Source organism: Nerophis lumbriciformis, linkage group LG01 (genome assembly GCF_033978685.3).
Source record: "Nerophis lumbriciformis linkage group LG01, RoL_Nlum_v2.1, whole genome shotgun sequence".
NCBI lineage: Eukaryota > Metazoa > Chordata > Actinopteri > Syngnathiformes > Syngnathidae > Nerophis > Nerophis lumbriciformis.
Window position 1 is genome coordinate 76,425,259 of NC_084548.2, and position 23,154 is coordinate 76,448,412.

Below are 23,154 nucleotides of genomic sequence, written 5' to 3' on the forward strand. Positions count from 1 at the left end.
ACATGTGTGTTAAAAGTAAACAAACGTGTGTTAAAAGTAAACAAACATGTGTGTTAAAAGTAAACAAACATGTGTTAAAAGTAAACAAAGGTGTGTTAAAAGTAAACAAATGTGTGTTAAAAGTAAACAAAGATGTATGTTAAAAATAAACAAACATGTTAAAAGTAAACAAACATGTGTGTTAAAAGTAAAGAAACGTGTTAAAAGTAAACCAACAAACACGTGTGTTAAAAGTAAACAAACGTGTGTTAAAAGTAAACAAACGTGTGTTAAACGTAAACAAACATGTGTGTTAAAAGTAAACAAACGTGTGTTAAAAGTAAACAAACATGTGTGTTAAAAGTAAACAAACATGTGTTAAAAGTAAACAAAGGTGTGTTAAAAGTAAACAAATGTGTGTTAAAAGTAAACAAAGATGTATGTTAAAAATAAACAAACATGTTAAAAGTAAACAAACATGTGTGTTAAAAGTAAAGAAACATGTGTTAAAAGTAAACCAACAAACACGTGTGTTAAAAGTAAACAAATGTGTGTTAAAAGTAAACAAACATGTGTGTTAAAAGTAAACAAACGTGTGTTAAAAGTAAACAAAGATGTGTTAAAAGTAAACAAACATGTGTGTTAAAAGTAAACAAACGTGTGTTAAAAGTAAACAAAGATGTGTGTTAAAAATAAACAAACGTGTTAAAAGTAAACAAACGTGTGTTAAAAGTAAAGAAACATGTGTTAAAAGTAAACCAACAAACACGTGTGTTAAAAGTAAACAAACGTGTGTTAAAAGTAAACAAACGTGTGTTAAACGTAAACAAACATGTGTGTTAAAAGTAAACAAACGTGTGTTAAAAGTAAACAAACATGTGTGTTAAAAGTAAACAAACATGTGTTAAAAGTAAACAAAGGTGTGTTAAAAGTAAACAAATGTGTGTTAAAAGTAAACAAAGATGTATGTTAAAAATAAACAAACATGTTAAAAGTAAACAAACGTGTGTTAAAAGTAAAGAAACATGTGTCAAAAGTAAACCAACAAACACGTGTGTTAAAAGTAAACAAATGTGTGTTAAAAGTAAACAAACGTGTGTTAAAAGTAAACAAACAAACATGTGTGTTAAAAGTAAACAAAGATGTGTGTTAAAAGCAACAGTCCCTCTAAGGTGCGCGCCTGCGCAATTGCGCACTGCTCAAGCGTCCTCTGCGCTATAAAAACTGGTAATTTTCTGTCATACAAACCAGGCTTAAACCAATTTTGTCATCCGTGGTTTCAACAGAAGCCGCTCGCTCAGTCTCACCTGCACCAACACACGCACTCATGGCACTTAGCCAGTGCTGCGTTTAGGGCCACAAAAAGTTGGACAACCCCAACGCCACAAAATGTGTAAATGTTGTAACACTCTGACTCCACAATCAGATGTGTGCTTATTTTACTGCCATTTATTAAGAATGTTAATCTAAGGATATTATTCATGAAATGTTGTCACTAGATTTCATAAATGCTAATAAAAAGATGTATTTTACAGACAGAAAGTTACAGGAACTATATGTAATCTCTGAAAGGGGTAACCTTTCTTTTAAAGGCAGGACCCGCAGACAGACATACAATACTAGCACATAAGTCATGAAAAACACGTTTTTTTGTTATTGTCATTGTAAGAGGGCAAAATCACTTCTAGCAGAAAATGTTAATAAAACATTTAAATTGTTATTTAGTCAGGTTTGGGACAGGTGTGACGCTGGTGTGGCCACAATGTGCACGTCTGATGTTGCTCACATGTGCTCCACTCAATGCTCAGGGAGTTTGTGCCTTTGCTCACACATGAACAATTAGAGGGAACATTGGTTTAAAGTAAACAAACATGTGTGTTAAAAGTAAACAAACATGTGTTAAAAGTAAACAAACGTGTGTTAAAAGTAAACAAACGTGTTAAAAGTAAACAAACGTGTGTTAAAAGTAAACAAAGATGTGTGTTAAAAGTAAACAAACGTGTGTTACAAGTAAACAAACATGTGTGTTAAAAGCATACTTGCCAACCCTCCCGGATTTTCCGGGAGACTCCCGAAATTCAGCGCCTCTCCCGAAAACCTCCCGGGACAAATTTTCTCCCGAAAATCTCCCGAAATTCAGGCGAACTCAGGTCCATAATAACAAATATTTTATTTGAGTATTAACCCACAATTTAAACAGCATACCTGCCCAATCACGTTATAACTGTAGAATGATGGAGGGCGAGTTCTTGGTTTCTTATGTGGGTTTATTGTTAGGCAGTTTCATTAACGTCCTCCCAGCGTGGCAACAACACACAACAACAGTCACTTTTTTGTATACCGTAAAGCAGTTCATCTGCCGTAAACAGCAATGTTGTGACACTCTTAAACAGGACAATACTGCCATCTAGTGCATTTGATGAAAGCACTTTTGTGCATGACACACATCAATGCAGCATGGTTCGAAAAATAGTGACAGAGAATAGAACAAGGATGGACAATTCAACCCTTAACTCAACAATGAGTAGATGAGTGTTATGTGTGTGTATATGTGTAAATAAATGAACACTGAAATTCAAGTATTTATTTTTTATATATGTATATATATATATATATATATATATATACATATATATATATATATATATATATATGTATATATATATATATATATACGTAACTATATATATATATATATAATAAAATACACACATATATATATATATATATATATATAACTAGAATTCAAGTATTTCTTAATATATATATATATATATATATTATCTATATATATATATGAAATACTTGACTTGGTGAATTCTAGCTGTAAATATACTCCTCCCCTTTTAGCCACGCCCCCAACCACGCCCCCGTCCCACCTCGGCCACGCCCCCCCTCCCCCCACCTCCCGAAATCGGAGGTCTCAAGGTTGGCAAGTATGGTTAAAAGTAAACAAACGTGTGTTATAAGTAAACAAACGTGTGTTAAAAGTAAACAAACGTGTGTTAAAAGTAAACAAACGTGTGTTATAAGTAAACAAACGTGTGTTAAAGTAAACAAAGATGTGTGTTAAAAGCAAACAAACCTGTGTTAAAAGTAAACAAACATGTGTGTTAAAAGTAAACAAACGTGTGTTAAAAGTAAACAAACATGTGTGTTAAAAGTAAAAACAACTTGTGTTAAAAGTAAAAACAACTTGTGTTAAAAGTAAAAACAACTTGTGTTAAAAGTAAACAAACGTGTTAAAAGTAAACAAACGTGTGTTAAAAGTAAACAAACGTGTTAAAAGTAAACAAACGTGTGTTAAAAGTAAACAAAGATGTGTGTTAAAAGTAAACAAACGTGTGTTATAAGTAAACAAACGTGTGTTAAAAGTAAACAAAGATGTGTGTTAAAAGCAAACAAACCTGTGTTAAAAGTAAACAAACATGTGTGTTAAAAGCAAAAACAACTTGTGTTAAAAGTAAACAAACGTGTTAAAAGTAAACAAACGTGTGTTAAAAGTAAACAAACGTGTTAAAAGTAAACAAACGTGTTAAAAGTAAACAAACGTGTTAAAAGTAAACAAACGTGTTAAAAGTAAACAAACGTGCGTTAAAAGTAAACAAACGTGTGTTAAAAGTAAACAAACGTGTGTTAAAAGTAAACAAAGGTGTGTGTTAAAAGTAAACAAAGATGTGTGTTAAAAGTTAACAAACGTGTGTTAAAAGTAAACAAAGATGTGTGTTAAAAGTAAACAAACGTGTGTTATAAGTAAACAAACGTGTGTTATAAGTAAACAACCGTGTGTTATAAGTAAACAAAGATGTGTGTTAAAAGTAAACAAAGATGTGTGTTAAAAGCAAACAAACCTGTGTTAAAAGTAAACAAACATGTGTGTTAAAAGTAAACAAACTTGTGTTAAAAGTAAACAAACATGTGTGTTAAAAGTAAAAACAACTTGTGTTAAAAGTAAACAAACGTGTTAAAGGTAAACAAACGTGTGTTAAAAGTAAACAAATGTGTTAAAAGTAAACAAACGTGTGTTAAAAGTAAACAAACGTGTGTTAAAAGTAAACAAACGTGTGTTAAAAGTAAACAAAGATGTGTGTTAAAAGTAAACAAACGTGTGTTATAAGTAAACAAACGTGTGTTAAAAGTAAACAAAGATGTGTGTTAAAAGCAAACAAACCTGTGTTAAAAGTAAACAAACATGTGTGTTAAAAGTAAACAAACATGTGTGTTAAAAGTAAAAACAACTTGTGTTAAAAGTAAACAAACGTGTTAAAAGTAAACAAACGTGTTAAAAGTAAACAAACGTGTTAAAAGTAAACAAACGTGTGTTAAAAGTAAACAAACGTGTGTTAAAAGTAAACAAACGTGTGTTAAAAGTAAACAAAGATGTGTGTTAAAAGTAAACAAACGTGTGTTATAAGTAAACAAACGTGTGTTAAAAGTAAACAAAGATGTGTGTTAAAAGCAAACAAACCTGTGTTAAAAGTAAACAAACATGTGTGTTAAAAGTAAACAAACATGTGTGTTAAAAGTAAAAACAACTTGTGTTAAAAGTAAACAAACGTGTTAAAAGTAAACAAACGTGTTAAAAGTAAACAAACGTGTTAAAAGTAAACAAACGTGTGTTAAAAGTAAACAAACGTGTGTTAAAAGTAAACAAACGTGTGTTAAAAGTAAACAAAGATGTGTGTTAAAAGTAAACAAAGATGTGTTGCAGTTCGAGGGTCTTCCCACCTACCCTGACGTGAGTCGCATGTGGCAGATAGTGGACAAGTACCGTGTCAGCAAGTTCTACACTGCACCCACCGCCATCAGACTGCTGATGAAGTACGGCAATGAGCCGGTGCAGAAGTGAGTGCTCACTCTTTCTCTCCTCACCTGTGTGTCTGTGTGCGGGTACAAGCCTCTTCCCACCACTCACCTGTGTGTCTGTGTGCAGGTACAAGCCTCTTCCCACCACTCACCTGTGTGTCTGTGTGCAGGTACAAGCGTGACTCTCTGAAGGTTCTGGGCACAGTGGGAGAGCCCATCAACCCTGAGGCCTGGCACTGGTACTTCTCTGTGGTGGGAGACAGCAGATGTCCCATTGTAGACACCTTCTGGCAGACTGAGACTGTGAGTCTCATCTTCTACTACTCCTTTAGTCACCTGTTGTACTACTCCTTTAGTCACCTGCTGCACTCATGTTGTACTACTCCTTTTTTGTCCTCCAGGGTGGACATGTGCTGACTCCTCTGCCTGCAGCCACGCCCATGAAGCCAGGCTCTGCTGTGAGTCTTCATCTGTTTCAGGGTCAAACTTTATGATGAACTAGACTTTGTTTTAACACCTTGCCTAACTTTGTAAAGAGAAGTTAAGCACTCTAGAAATCAGGATACATGTGGGGGTACTGGTCACTTCACGTTGCATCACTGTTACTACGTCGCTGCTACTACATCACTGCTACTACGTCACTGTTACTACATCACTGTTATTATATCACTGTTACTATGTCACTGTCACTACATCACTGTTACTACATCACTGTTACTATGTCACTGTCACTACATCACTGTTACTACATCACTGTTACTACATCACTGTTACTATGTTACGGTTACTACAGCGCTGGTACTTTGTTACTGTTACTATGTTACCGTTGCTACGTCACTGTTGCTACATCGCTGGTACTACATCACTGTTACTATGTTACGGTTACTACAGCGCTGGTACTTTGTTACTGTTACTATGTTACTGTTGCTACGTCACTGTTGCTACATCGCTGGTACTACATCACTGTTACTATCAAATCAAATCAAATCAACTTTATTTATAGAGCACATTTAAAATTTACCACAGGGGTAGCCAAAGTGCTGTACAATGAGCAGGTTAAAAGATAAAACGAGTACCGAGCAAACACAACACAACACAAACAGAACACGATAAAAAATAAATAATTAAAATAGAATAAATAAAAACATAAAAACAGGTTCACAGCAGGTGTATTATGGGGCACCATTGCAGGATGGATATCACTCAGTGTTAAAAGCCATGGAATAAAAGTATGTTTTTAAGAGAGATTTAAAAACAGGAAGAGAGGAGGCTTGTCTAACACTCAGGGGTAGGTCGTTCCAGAGCTTGGGAGCAGCAACGGCGAAAGCTCTGTCACCTCTAAGCTTCAGCCTTGTGTCAGGGACCGTCAACAGCAGCTGATCGGCTGATCTTAAGGATCGGGTGGGGCAGTAAGGCTGAAGGAGGTCGGAGAGATAGGTTGGCGCGAGGTTGTTTAGACATTTAAAAACAAATAAAAGGAGTTTAAAATGTATTCGGTAACGCACAGGGAGCCAGTGAAGGGACGCTAAAATAGGGGTGATGTGCTCACGTCTGCGGGTCTGTGTTAGCAGACGAGCAGCAGAGTTCTGCACGAGCTGCAGGCGGGCGAGGGAGGCCTGGCTAATGCCAACATACAGGGCATTACAATAATCAAGACGAGTCGAGATAAAAGCGTGGATTAATTTCTCAAGATCATGTCTTGATAGAAGCGGTTTCACTTTCGCTATTTGGCGTAATTGATAAAAGCTTTTTTGAACGACGCTGCTGATTTGTTTTTCGAATTTAAAATCTGAGTCAAACTTTACCCCCAGGTTTGTGACAGAGTCGCTGAGATACGGGGTCAGAGTGCCGAGGTCAACGTTGGGGGAGGGAGAGCGACTTGGACCGAACAACATAACTTCTGTTTTATCTTCATTTAGGCTCAGGAAGTTAGCTGAAAGCCAGACTTTGATGTCGTGCAGGCAGTCAATAAGACGTTGAACCGTGTTATTTTGTGCCATGGGAAAATAAATCTGGCAATCATCGGCATAAAAATGAAATGCAATACTGTACTTCCTAAAAATAGAACCAAGGGGGAGAAGGTAAAGCGCAAATAAAATTGGGGCAAGGATTGAGCCCTGGGGGACCCCATGTGGTAAAGGAGCTGTGGACGACATAAAACTGTCTACTTTTACACAAAAACTCCTGTCGGTTAGGTACGACCGGAACCAGTTGAGGGCGGCGCCCTTAATGCCCACACAGTTCTCAAGACGAGTGATTAAGGTGGCGTGGAACGCAGCAGACAGATCTAAAAGCACCAGGACAACATATTTACCAGAATCAGTTGACAGGAGGATATCGTTAAAAACTTTTAGAAGCGCTGACTCTGTGCTGTGGAGGGCTTTAAAACCGGACTGGAACAGCTCAGTGATACCATTATCCTCTAAGAAGGGCAACAACTGACTGTAGACAACCTTCTCTAATATTTTGGAAATGTACGGAAGATTAGAGATAGGTCTGAAGTTAGAGAGGAGAGAGGGGTCGAGGCTGGGTTTTTTAAGTAGAGGTCGTACCACTGCATGTTTAAACTCTACTGGAACTATTCCACTGTTGCTACATCACTGTTACTTTGTTACGGTTACTACATCACTGTTACTACATCACTGTCACTACATCACTGTCACTACATCACTGTTACTATGTTACATTACTACGGCGCTGGTACTGTGTCACTGTTACTACATCACTGTTACTATGTTACGTTACTACGGCGCTGGTACTGTGTCACTGTTACTACGTCACTGTTGCTCCGTCACTGTCACTGTTACTACATCACTGTTACTACGTCGCTGTTACTACATCACTGGTGTTATGTCACTGTTACATGTTACGGTTACTACATCGCCGGCACGATGTTACAAGCTACAACGTTACTATGTCACTATTACTGTTACACATGACTACATCAATGTTGTTATGTTACTGTTACACATGACTACATCACTGTTACGATGTTACTGTTACACATGACTACATCACTGTTGCTATGTTACTGTTACACATGACTACATCACTGTTGCTATGTTACTGTTACACATGACTACATCACTGTTGCTATGTTACTGTTACACATGACTACATCACTGTTGCTATGTTACTGTTACACATGACTACATCACTGTTGCTATGTTACTGTTACACATGACTACATCACTGTTAGTATGTTACTGTTACACATGACTACATCACTGTTAGTATGTTACTGTTACACATGACTACATCACTGTTGCTATGTTACTGTTACACATGACTACATCACTGTTGCTATGTTACTGTTACACATGACTACATCACTGTTAGTATGTTACTGTTACACATGACTACATCACTGTTACTATGTTACTGTTACACATGACTACATCACTGTTGCTATGTTACTGTTACACATGACTACATCACTGTTGCTATGTTACTGTTACACATGACTACATCACTGTTGCTATGTTACTGTTACACATGACTACATCACTGTTAGTATGTTACTGTTACACATGACTACATCACTGTTGCTATGTTACTGTTACACATGACTACATCACTGTTGCTATGTTACTGTTACACATGACTACATCACTGTTGCTATGTTACTGTTACACATGACTACATCACTGTTAGTATGTTACTGTTACACATGACTACATCACTGTTGCTATGTTACTGTTACACATGACTACATCACTGTTAGTATGTTACTGTTACACATGACTACATCACTGTTACTATGTTACTGTTACACATGACTACATCACTGTTGCTATGTTACTGTTACACATGACTACATCACTGTTGCTATGTTACTGTTACACATGACTACATCACTGTTACTATGTTACTGTTACACATGACTACATCACTGTTGCTATGTTACTGTTACACATGACTACATCACTGTTGCTATGTTACTGTTACACATGACTACATCACTGTTGCTATGTTACTGTTACACATGACTACATCACTGTTAGTATGTTACTGTTACACATGACTACATCACTGTTGCTATGTTACTGTTACACATGACTACATCACTGTTGCTATGTTACTGTTAGACATGACTACATCACTGTTGCTATGTTACTGTTACACATGACTACATCACTGTTGCTATGTTACTGTTACACATGACTACATCACTGTTGCTATGTTACTGTTACACATGACTACATCACTGTTGCTATGTTACTGTTACACATGACTACATCACTGTTAGTATGTTACTGTTACACATGACTACATCACTGTTGCTATGTTACTGTTACACATGACTACATCACTGTTACTATGTTACTGTTACACATGACTACATCACTGTTGCTATGTTACTGTTACACATGACTACATCACTGTTGCTATGTTACTGTTACACATGACTACATCACTGTTACTATGTTACTGTTACACATGACTACATCACTGTTGCTATGTTACTGTTACACATGACTACATCACTGTTGCTATGTTACTGTTACACATGACTACATCACTGTTGCTATGTTACTGTTACACATGACTACATCACTGTTAGTATGTTACTGTTACACATGACTACATCACTGTTGCTATGTTACTGTTACACATGACTACATCACTGTTAGTATGTTACTGTTACACATGACTACATCACTGTTGCTATGTTACTGTTACACATGACTACATCACTGTTGCTATGTTACTGTTAGACATGACTACATCACTGTTAGTATGTTACTGTTACACATGACTACATCACTGTTACTATGTTACTGTTACACATGACTACATCACTGTTGCTATGTTACTGTTACACATGACTACATCACTGTTACTATGTTACTGTTACACATGACTACATCACTGTTACTATGTTACTGTTACACATGACTACATCACTGTTAGTATGTTACTGTTACACATGACTACATCACTGTTGCTATGTTACTGTTACACATGACTACATCACTGTTGCTATGTTACTGTTACACATGACTACATCACTGTTAGTATGTTACTGTTACACATGACTACATCACTGTTACTATGTTACTGTTACACATGACTACATCACTTGCTATGTTACTGTTACACATGACTACATCACTGTTGCTATGTTACTGTTACACATGACTACATCACTGTTACTATGTTACTGTTACACATGACTACATCACTGTTGCTATGTTACTGTTACACATGACTACATCACTGTTGCTATGTTACTGTTACACATGACTACATCACTGTTGCTATGTTACTGTTACACATGACTACATCACTGTTAGTATGTTACTGTTACACATGACTACATCACTGTTGCTATGTTACTGTTACACATGACTACATCACTGTTGCTATGTTACTGTTAGACATGACTACATCACTGTTAGTATGTTACTGTTACACATGACTACATCACTGTTACTATGTTACTGTTACACATGACTACATCACTGTTGCTATGTTACTGTTACACATGACTACATCACTGTTACTATGTTACTGTTACACATGACTACATCACTGTTGCTATGTTACTGTTACACATGACTACATCACTGTTACTATGTTACTGTTACACATGACTACATCACTGTTGCTATGTTACTGTTACACATGACTACATCACTGTTGCTATGTTACTGTTACACATGACTACATCACTGTTGCTATGTTACTGTTACACATGACTACATCACTGTTAGTATGTTACTGTTACACATGACTACATCGCTGTTGCTATGTTACTGTTACACATGACTACATCACTGTTAGTATGTTACTGTTACACATGACTACATCACTGTTACTATGTTACTGTTACACATGACTACATCACTGTTAGTATGTTACTGTTACACATGACTACATCACTGTTACTATGTTACTGTTACACATGACTACATCACTGTTACTATGTTACTGTTACACATGACGACATCACTGTTACTATGTTACTGTTACACATGACGACATCACTGTTACTATGTTACTGTTACACATGACTACATCACTGTTAGTATGTTACTGTTACACATGACTACATCACTGTTACTATGTTACTGTTACACATGACTACATCACTGTTACTATGTAACTGTTACACATGACTACATCACTGTTACTATGTTACTGTTACACATGACTACATCACTGTTACTATGTTACTGTTACTACATCACTGTTACTATGTTACGGTTACTACATCACTGTTACCACATCACTGTTACTACATCACGGTCACTACATCACTGTTACTACATCACTGTTATTATATCACTGTTACTACATCACTGTTACTATGTGTCGCTGGTAATACATCACTGTTACTATGTCACTGTTACTACATCACTGTTACTACATCACTCTTACTATGTTACGTTACTACGGCGCTGGTACTCTGTCACTGTTACTACATCACTGTTGCTCCGTCACTGTCACTGTTACTACATCACTGTTACTACGTCGCTGTTACTACATCACTGGTGTTATGTCACTGTTACATGTTACGGTTACTACATCACTGGCACGATGTTACAAGCTACAACGTTACTATGTCACTATTACTGTTACACATGACTACATCAATGTTGCTATGTTACTGTTACACATGCCTACATCACTGTTACGATGTTACTGTTACACATGACTACATCACTGTTACTATGTTACTGTTACACATGACTACATCACTGCTACTATGTTACTGTTACACATGGTTACATCACTGTTACTATGTTGCTGTTACACATGACTACATCACTGTTACTGTTACACATGACTATATCACTGCAACTATGTTACTGTTACACATGACTACATCACTGTTACTATGTTACTGTTACGCATGACGACATCACTGTTACTATGTTACTGTTACACATGACTACATCACTGTTACTATGTTACTGTTACACATGACTACATCACTGTTACTATGTTACTGTTACACATGACTACATCACTGTTACTATGTTACTGTTACACATGACTACATCACTGTTACTATGTTACTGTCACACATGACTACATCACTGTTACTATGTTACTGTCACACATGACTACATCACTGTTACTATGTTACTGTTACACATGACTACATCACTGTTACTGTTACACATGACTATATCACTGTTACTGTTACACATGACTACATCACTGTTAGTATGTTACTGTTACACATGACAACATCACTGTTACTATGTCACTGTTACACATGACTACATCACTGTTACAATGTTACTGTTAAACATGACTACATCACTGTTCCTATGTTACTGTTACACATGACTACATCACTGTTGCTATGTTACTGTTACACATGACTACATCACTGTTACTATGTTACTGTTGCACATGACTACATCACTGTTAGTATGTTACTGTTACACATGACTACATCACTGTTACTGTTACACATGACTACATCACTATTAGTATGTTACTGTTACACATGACTACATCACTGTTCCTATGTTACTGTTACACATGACTACATCACTGTTGCTATGTTACTGTTACACATGACTACATCACTGTTACTATGTTACTGTTGCACATGACTACATCACTGTTAGTATGTTACTGTTACACATGACTACATCACTGTTACTGTTACACATGACTACATCACTATTAGTATGTTACTGTTACACATGACTACATCACTATTAGTATGTTACTGTTACACATGACTACACCACTGTTACTATGTCACTGTTAGTTACATTACTGTTGCTATGTCACTATATTAGTTACATTACTGTTACTATGTCAGTATATTATAGTTACATTACTGTTACTATATCACTATATTAATTACATTACTGTTGCTGTCACTATATTTGTTACATTACTGTTACTATGTCAGTATATTATAGCTACATTACTGTTACTATATCACTATATTAGTTACATTACTGTTGCTATGTCACTATATTTGTTACATTACTGTTACTATGTCAGTGTATTATAGTTACATTACTGTTATTATATTATAGTTACATTACTTTTACTATGTCAGTATATTACAGTTACATTACTGTTATTATATCACTATATTATAGTTACATTACAGTTACTTTGTCACTATATTAGTTACATTGCTGTTACTGGGTTGCTGTTACTACGTCACTTTATTAGTTACATTACTGTTACTATGTCAGTATATTATAGTTACATTAATGCTACTATATCACTATATTATAGTTGTATTACTGTTACTGTGTCACTACATTATAGTTACAGTACTGTTACTACGTCACTATATTGGTTACATTGCTGTTACTATGTCAGTATATTATAGTTACATTACTGTTACTTTGTCACTATATTGTAGTTACAGTACTGTTACTACGTCACTATATTATAGTTACATTACTGTTACTTTGTCACTATATTATAGTTACATTACTGTTACTACGTCACTATATTGGTTACATTGCTGTTACTATGTCAGTATATTATAGTTACATTACTGTTACTTTGTCACTATATTGTAGTTACAGTACTGTTACTACGTCACTATATTATAGTTACATTACTGTTACTTTGTCACTATATTATAGTTACATTACTGTTACTTTGTCACTGTATTATAGTTACATTACTGTTACTTTGTCACTGTATTATAGTTACATTACTGTTACTTTGTCACTGTATTATAGTTACATACTGTTACTTTGTCACTGTATTATAGTTACATTACTGTTACTTTGTCACTGTATTATAGTTACATTACTGTTACTTTGTCACTGTATTATAGTTACATACTGTTACTTTGTCACTGTATTATAGTTACATTACTGTTACTTTGTCACTGTATTATAGTTACATTACTGTTACTTTGTCACTGTATTATAGTTACATTACTGTTACTTTGTCACTGTATTATAGTTACATTACTGTTACTTTGTCACTGTATTATAGTTACATTACTGTTACTTTGTCACTGTATTATAGTTACATACTGTTACTTTGTCACTGTATTATAGTTACATTACTGTTACTTTGTCACTGTATTATAGTTACATTACTGTTACTTTGTCACTGTATTATAGTTACATACTGTTACTTTGTCACTGTATTATAGTTACATTACTGTTACTTTGTCACTGTATTATAGTTACATTACTGTTACTTTGTCACTGTATTATAGTTACATTACTGTTACTTTGTCACTGTATTATAGTTACATCACTGTTACTATGTTACTGTTACGCATGACTACACCACTGTTACTATGTCACTGTTAGTTACATTACTGTTGCTATGTCACTATATTAGTTACATTACTGTTACTATGTCAGTATATTATAGTTACATTACTGTTACTATATCACTATATTAATTACATTACTGTTGCTGTCACTATATTTGTTACATTACTGTTACTATGTCAGTATATTATAGCTACATTACTGTTACTATATCACTATATTAGTTACATTACTGTTGCTATGTCACTATATTTGTTACATTACTGTTACTATGTCAGTGTATTATAGTTACATTACTGTTATTATATTATAGTTACATTACTTTTACTATGTCAGTATATTACAGTTACATTACTGTTATTATATCACTATATTATAGTTACATTACAGTTACTTTGTCACTATATTAGTTACATTGCTGTTACTGGGTTGCTGTTACTACGTCACTATATTAGTTACATTACTGTTACTATGTCAGTATATTATAGTTACATTAATGCTACTATATCACTATATTATAGTTGTATTACTGTTACTGTGTCACTACATTATAGTTACAGTACTGTTACTACGTCACTATATTGGTTACATTGCTGTTACTATGTCAGTATATTATAGTTACATTACTGTTACTTTGTCACTATATTGTAGTTACAGTACTGTTACTACGTCACTATATTATAGTTACATTACTGTTACTTTGTCACTATATTATAGTTACATTACTGTTACTTTGTCACTGTATTATAGTTACATTACTGTTACTTTGTCACTGTATTATAGTTACATACTGTTACTTTGTCACTGTATTATAGTTACATTACTGTTACTTTGTCACTGTATTATAGTTACATTACTGTTACTTTGTCACTGTATTATAGTTACATTACTGTTACTTTGTCACTGTATTATAGTTACATTACTGTTACTACGTCACTATATTAGTTACATTGCTGTTACTAGGTTGTTGTTACAACTTTACCGCCCTGACATCTTTTTGTCCGTCTCCAGACGTTTCCGTTCTTCGGGGTGGTGCCCGCCATCCTGAACGAGTCTGGCGAGGAGCTGGAGGGTCCGAGTGAAGGTTACCTGGTCAGAGGCCTTGACAGGAAGTGCTTCTCTGCAGCCCAGCAACACACCTTGACCTTTGCCCTCCTTTCCAAAACAGGTGTTCAAGCAGCCGTGGCCCGGCGTGATGAGGACGGTGTACGGGAACCACGGAAGGTTCCAGAGCACCTACTTCAAGAAGTTCCCCGGTTACTACGTGACGGGAGATGGTGAGAGGACACGCCCCCAGCTCTTAGAGGACACGCCCCCAGCTCTTAGAGGACACGCCCCCAGCTCTTCAAGCATCATAATGCTGACTTTGTTGTGATTGTGCAGGCTGCCGCAGGGACAAGGACGGGTATTACTGGATCACTGGGAGGATCGATGACATGCTCAACGTCTCAGGTGAGTGAGAGAGAGCATCTGCTGCACACCTGTGAAGTTGTCACCTGTTGGAAATGCTAAATAACAACAAAATCCTTTTCAACTTATATTCAATTGAACTTTACTGCTTTTGGGCTTTGTACATGAAGTACTTGAAGAATAATAGTAGTAAAATACACAAATCTATATATTCATTTTTTTAATTGTGAATAAAATGTCAACATTTGTAGGATACAGTGTAATTTACACAATTTATAAAATTATACAAAAAATAATAAACTGAATACAAAACTATTGATGATTTATTTATCTACATTCTAATAAATCAATGATTACCGTATTTTCCGCACTATAAGGCGCACCTAAAAACCACACATTTTCTCAAAAGCTGACAGTGCGCCTTATAACCCGGTGCGCTTTATATATGGATTAATATTAAGATTCATTTTCATAAAGTTTCGGTCTCGCAACTACGGTAAACAGCCGCCATCTTTTTTCCCGGTAGAACAGGAAGCGCTTCTTCTTCTACGCAAGCAACCGCCAAGGTAAGCACCCGCCCCCATAGAACAGGAACCGCTTCTTCTTCTACTGTAAGCAACCACCCGCCCGCGTAGAAGAAAAAAAAAGCGTGCGGATATTACGTTTCATTTCCTTTGTGTGTTTACATCTGTAAAGACCACAAAATGGCTCCTACCAAGTGACAGGTATCCGGTTCATGAAAAGACGCAATCTCTCCATCCGCACACGGATTACTATTTCACAGCAACTGATATTCCTGTGAACCGCACTGTGGATACAACGGGAGCACGTACGGTGAATATTTGCACCACAGGGAATGAGAAGTCATCCTTCACTGTGGTTCTAGCTTGCCATGCTAATGGCCAGAAACTTCCACCCATGGTGATATTCAAAAGGAAGACCTTGCCAAAAGAGACCTTTCCAGCCGGCGTCATCATAAAAGCTAACTCGAAGGGATGGATGAAGAAAAGATGAGCGAGTGGTTAAGGTAAGTTTAAGTTTACGCGAAGAGGCCGGGTGGCTTTTTTCACGCAGCTTCGTCCATGTTGATATACGACTCCATGCGCGCCCACATCACGCTGGTTTTAATATATTATTAAAGTTTGACTGACCTATCTGACTGTTTTTTTGACATTCCTTTAGCGCAGTTAGATGCGGCTTACAACACGGGGCGGCTTATAGGTGGACAAAGTTTTGAAATATGCCGTTCATTGAAGGCGCGGCTTATAACCCAGGGCGCCTTATGGTGTGGAAAATACGGTACTTTGTTTGTTGTACAAATCATTATATCACAAATAGTAGGTTAAAAATATTTATTTTGATATTGTACATATTTCTAATTGTGTAATACATACAACTAATATACATACCAATAACAATATAAAAAGAATAAAATAAATATTTAATGTATATAAATAATAATTTAACAAAATGAATTGCGTAAAACAGTGCAGTAAGTACTACAGTATAGAAATTATACATGTAGATAATGTAAAAGTAATTTTTGGCATGTATTATATATTTTGTTTAAAACGTCAATGTTTTCATAATTGTGTAATGCAGTAAAATGGACAAATTATTTCAAGTAATAAATAGAAAACAAAATATCGATATATTTTTGTTATATTAAGTTAAAACAATTAGTATTTTTTTCTAATTGTGTAATATGTACACCTTATGTACATACCAATAACAATATAAAAACAATAAAATAAATATTTGATATTTTACGTATATAAACAATTTAAAGTATGTACTGCAGTAAAGTAAATAAATTAAAGATATACATTATATAAAAAATACATTATTAAAAAAATGACTGGCATGTATTTTGTATTCCGTTTCACACTTCAATGTTTTTATATATACTTATAACAAGTAATGCATGAAAAATTAAATATTGACATCTTTTTCTTTTATTAAGGAAAAAAAAATCAGTATTTTTTTCTAATTGCGTAATACAGTAATATATACACCTAATATACAAGTAATATATACACCTAATATAAAAAAAATCTAATTACAGTAATATATTCACCTAATATACATACAAATATAAAAACAGTAGAATAAATATGACATATTTTATGTATATAAACATTTTATTTTATTTTAATTACAGTGATATATACAATAGCAATATAAAAACGGTATAATAAATATGAGATGTTTTATGTATATAAACATTTTAAAAATGTGTAATTGCGTAATGCAGTACAGTAGTACTACAGTGAAGTATAGAAATTATACATTATATAAAAAACAAATATGAGGAAAATAATTGGTATGTATTTTATATTTCGATTTGTTTGTAATTGTGTAATACAGTAAAATATACTTACAAGAATAAAATATAAAATATTGATAATTTAATGATATTAAAAATGCTATATTTTTTCTAAGTGTTTGATGCAATAGAATAAAAATATAATAGATTTTTTGTAGTAGGAAAATATCTATTTGTTATATTGAGTAAACAATTAAATAATTGTGTGATTGTATTGATATTCTCATAATATTCATACATTACATAAGAAGTGTCATATTTGAAAATGTATTTTTTTTTTCTTATCTTTGAGTCCTTAGTAAGGTGCTATAGTGAGTCAAATGATTGATAAATATTCATAATAATTTCATATGATTGATAAATATTCATAATAATGTCAAACCAATGATAAATATTCATAATGATTTCAATTGATTGATAAATATTCATAATGTCAAATGATTGATAAATATTTGTAATAATTTCGTATGATTGATAAATATTCATAATGTCAAATTAATTATAAATATTCATAATGATTTCAAATGATTGATAAATATTCATAATGTCGTATGATTGATACATATTCATAATGTCAAATGATTGATAAATATTAATATCAAATGATTAAGAAATATTCATAATAGTGTTGTATGATTGATAAATATTCATAATGATGTCAAATGGTTGATAAATATTCATAATGTCAAATGATTGATAAATATTCATGATAATGTCAAATGATTGATCAATATTAATATCAAATTATTAAGAAATATTCATAATAATGTTTTATGATTGATAAATATTTATAATGATGTCTAATGATTTATAAATATTCATAATGATATCTAATGATTGATAAACATTCATAATAATATCAAATGATTGATAAATATTCATAATAATAATGTAAAATGGTTGATAAATATTCATTATGATATCAAATTAATGATACATCTTCTTAATAATGTCATATGATTGATAAATATTCATAATAATGTCGTATGATTGATAAATATTCATAATGATGTCTAATGATTGATAAATATTCATAATAATATCAAATGATTGATAAATATTCATAATAATAATGTAAAATGGTTGATAAATATTCATTATGATATCAAATTAATGATACATCTTCTTAATAATGTCATATGATTGATAAATATTCATAATAATGTCAAATGATTGATAATTATTCATGTCAAATGATTGATAAATATTCATAATAATGTCAAATGATTAAGAAATATTCATAATAGTGTTGTATGATTGATAAATATTCATAATGATGTCAAATGGTTGATAAATATTCATAATGTCAAATGATTGATAAATATTCATGTCAAATGATTGATCAATATTAATATCAAATGATTAAGAAATATTCATAATAATGTTTTATGATTGATAAATATTTATAATGATGTCTAATGATTAATAAATATTCATAATGATATCTAATGATTGATAAACATTCATAATAATATCAAATGATTGATAAATATTCATAATAATAATGTAAAATGGTTGATAAATACTCATTATGATATCAAATTAATGATACATCTTCTTAATAATGTCATATAATTGATAAATATTCATAATGATGTCAAATGATTGATAAATATTCATAATGATGTCAAATGATTGATAATTATTCATGTCAAATGATTGATAAATATTCATAATAATGTCAAATGATTAAGAAATATTCATAATAGTGTTGTATGATTGATAAATATTCATAATGATGTCAAATGGTTGATAAATATTCATAATGTCAAATGATTGATAAATATTCATGTCAAATGATTGATCAATATTAATATCAAATGATTAAGAAATATTCATAATGTGTTATGATTGATAAATATTTATAATGATGTCTAATGATTAATAAATACTCATAATGATATCTAATGATTGATAAACATTCATAATAATATCAAATGATTGATAAATATTCATAATAATAATGTAAAATGGTTGATAAATATTCATTATGATATAAAATTAATGATACATCTTCTTAATAATGTCATATGATTGATAAATATTCATAATAATGTCAAATGATTGATAAATATTAATGTCAAATGATTGATAAATATTCATAATGATGTCAAATGGTTGATAAATATTCATAATGTAAATGATTGATAAATATTCATGTCAAATGATTGATCAATATTCATAATAATGTCAAATGATTGATCAATATTAATATCAAATGATTAAGAAATATTCATTGTTTTATGATTGATAAATATTTATAATGATGTCTAATGATTAATAAATATTCATAATGATATCTAATGATTGATAAACATTCATAATAATATCAAATGATTGATAAATATTCATAATAATAATGTAAAATGGTTGATAAATATTCATTATGATATCAAATTAATGATACATCTTAATAATGTCATATGATTGATAAATATTCATAATAATGTCGTATGATTGATAAATATTCATAATGATGTCTAATGATTGATAAATATTCATAGCGATGTCAAATGATTGATAAATATTCATAATGATGTCAAATGATTGATCAATATGAATGTCAAATGATTAAGAAATATTCATAATAATGTTGTATGATTGATAAATATTCATAATGTCTAATGATTGATAAATACTCATAATAATGTCAAATGATTGATAAATACTCATAATAATGTTGTATGATTGATAAATATTCATAATGTCTAATGATTGATAAATACTCATAATAATGTCAAATCATTGATAAATACTTATAATAATGTTGTATGATTGATAAATATTCATAATGTCTAATGATTTATAAATACTCATAATAATGTCAAATGATTGTTAAATACTCATAATGATGTCAAATGATTGATAAATATTCATAATAATGTCAAATGATTGATAAATATTAATATCAAATGATTAAGAAATATTCATAATAGTGTTGTATGATTGATAAATATTCATAATGATGTCAAATAGTTGATAAATATTCATAATGTAAATGATTGATAAATATTCATGTCAAATGATTGATAAATATTCATAATAATGTCAAATGATTGATCAATATTAATATCAAATGATTAAGAAATATTCATAATAGTGTTGTATGATTGATAAATATTCATAATGATGTCAAATGGTTGATAAATATTCATAATGTCAAATGATTGATAAATATTCATGTCAAATGATTGATAAATATTCATGTCAAATGATTGATAAATATTCATAATAATGTCAAATGATTGATCAATATTAATATCAAATGATTAAGAAATATTCATCATAATGTTTTATGATTGATAAATATTTATAATGATGTCTAATGATTGATAAATATTCATAATGATGTCTAATGAATACTATCAAATGATTGATAAATATTCATAATAATAATGTAAAATGGTTGATAAGTATTCATTATGATATCAAATTAATGATACATCTTAATAATGTAATATGATTGATAAATATTCATAATAATGCCGTATGATTGATAAATATTCATAATGATGTGTACTGATTGATAAATATTCATAATGATTGATAAACATTCATAATAATGCCGTATGATTGATAAATATTCATAATGATGTGTACTGATTGATAAATATTCATAATGATTGATAAACATTCATAATAATGCCGTATGATTGATAAATATTCATAATGATGTCTAATGATTGAAAAATATTCATAATAATTTCAAATGATTGATAAATATTCATAATGATGTCTAATTAATGATAAATCTTCTTAATAATGTCTTATGATTGATAAATATTCATAATGATGTCAAATGATTGATCAATATGAATGTCAAATGATTAAGAAATATTCATAATGATGTCAAATTAATGATAAATATTCATAATGATGTCAAATTAATGATAAATCTTCTTAATAATGTCCTATGATTGATAAATATTCATAATAATGAATATGACAAATGGTCACTGAAGCTTTAATGAGGGCCACAGTTTGACCCAGGAACAGACAATTCCTCTTCACCTGTGTGTTCCCGCGGTGCAGGTCACCTGCTGAGCACGGCGGAGGTGGAGTCGGCGCTGGTGGAGCACGAGGCGGTGGCGGAGGCGGCGGTGGTGGGCCGGCCACACCCCGTGAAGGGAGAGAGTCTGTACTGCTTTGTCACGCTGGGTGATGGACGCACCTTCAACCGCACGCTGGAGGCACAGCTCAGGAAACAAGGTGCTCACATTTACCTGTCGAGTAGTAAGATGGTCATGTGACCAGGAAACAAGGTGCTGACATTTACCTGTCAAGTAGTAAGATGGTCATGTGACCAGGAAACAAATTTACCTGTCAAGTAGTAAGATGGTCATGTGACATGTCCGCAGTGAGGGAGAAGATCGGCGCCATCGCCACACCAGACTACATCCAGGACGCGCCAGGACTCCCCAAGACCAGATCAGGTAGGACCGCTTGGACCTTGACCCTCGACCCTGTGACCAGGCAGTGACGCTGTGGCGCCCCCTCAGGCAAGATCATGCGGCGCGTGCTACGCAAGATCGCGCGTGGCGAGAAAGACCTGGGCGACATCTCCACCTTGGCCGACTCCTCCGTGGTGGAGCAACTCTTCCTCAACCGATGTCAACCTGCCCTCTGACCTGGACAGACCCAGGACCAGGACCAGGACCAGACCCAGGACACCCTGGTCAGGACTTGTGACATCATCATCTAACATTATGAGCAAGAAGAAATAATAACAATAATAATATTGCATATGAAATATTATTCTAAATAATAAAATATAATAATGTTGGTGTGGGAGCGACAGTTTCCTCTTTCCACTTCCTGTTAATTACACGTTAATTACATGTTAATTACATGTTAATTACACACTTTCCTCAGTTTTACATCTGTCCGTTTTGGGAACATCATTTGGTGAAACTCTACTTCCTGTCTGCTCTTTTCAACTTATTACTATTTGGTTTTTCAAACTGGGGGGAAAAAAACATTGTGAGGTTTTTGAAATAAAAGACCAAGACTGGAGATGTTTTTTTTAACCAAATAAAAAATGAAGTGAAATGAAAGTTGTTGGTAAGTTATATCAAACATTTAAACATTTTATTTGTTATCATTTCTATTTGGTAACACGCATTAAAGTATTTTATGGCAGTAATTCTTATATATATATATATATATATATTTTTTTTTTTAAATGTATATGGAATAAAACCTTGTATTTTATTTTATATAAAAAAAAGACCAATAATGGATGTGTTTTTATTTTTTTAATTAAAATAAAAAACAAAGTCAAATGAAAGTTTTCCATAAGTTAAACATTTAAAATGTATTTTTTTTAGATTTGTATTGCATAAGTATTTAAATATTCTACGGTAAACTTTAAAAAAACAACTTTATTTTAAATAATATTTTAAA

General features: G+C 32.5%; 1 protein-coding gene across 2 annotated transcripts in view; it reads left to right on the top strand.

Annotated features, from left to right (window-relative positions):
* acss2 (acyl-CoA synthetase short chain family member 2) overlaps positions 1-22,764 on the top strand; it is a 50,512-nt gene extending 27,748 nt beyond the window's left edge. For both annotated transcript variants that reach the window (XM_061926027.1, XM_061926028.1), the window contains 9 exons: positions 4,691-4,824; positions 4,956-5,088; positions 5,187-5,243; positions 15,027-15,107; positions 15,184-15,292; positions 15,399-15,467; positions 21,784-21,960; positions 22,110-22,184; positions 22,251-22,764. In XM_061926027.1, coding sequence (XP_061782011.1) covers positions 4,691-4,824; positions 4,956-5,088; positions 5,187-5,243; positions 15,027-15,107; positions 15,184-15,292; positions 15,399-15,467; positions 21,784-21,960; positions 22,110-22,184; positions 22,251-22,378 — 963 coding nt within the window. In that variant the 3' untranslated portion in view covers positions 22,379-22,764. The remainder of the gene's footprint in view (positions 1-4,690; positions 4,825-4,955; positions 5,089-5,186; positions 5,244-15,026; positions 15,108-15,183; positions 15,293-15,398; positions 15,468-21,783; positions 21,961-22,109; positions 22,185-22,250) is intronic.
* Positions 22,765-23,154: the final 390 nt, after the last annotated feature.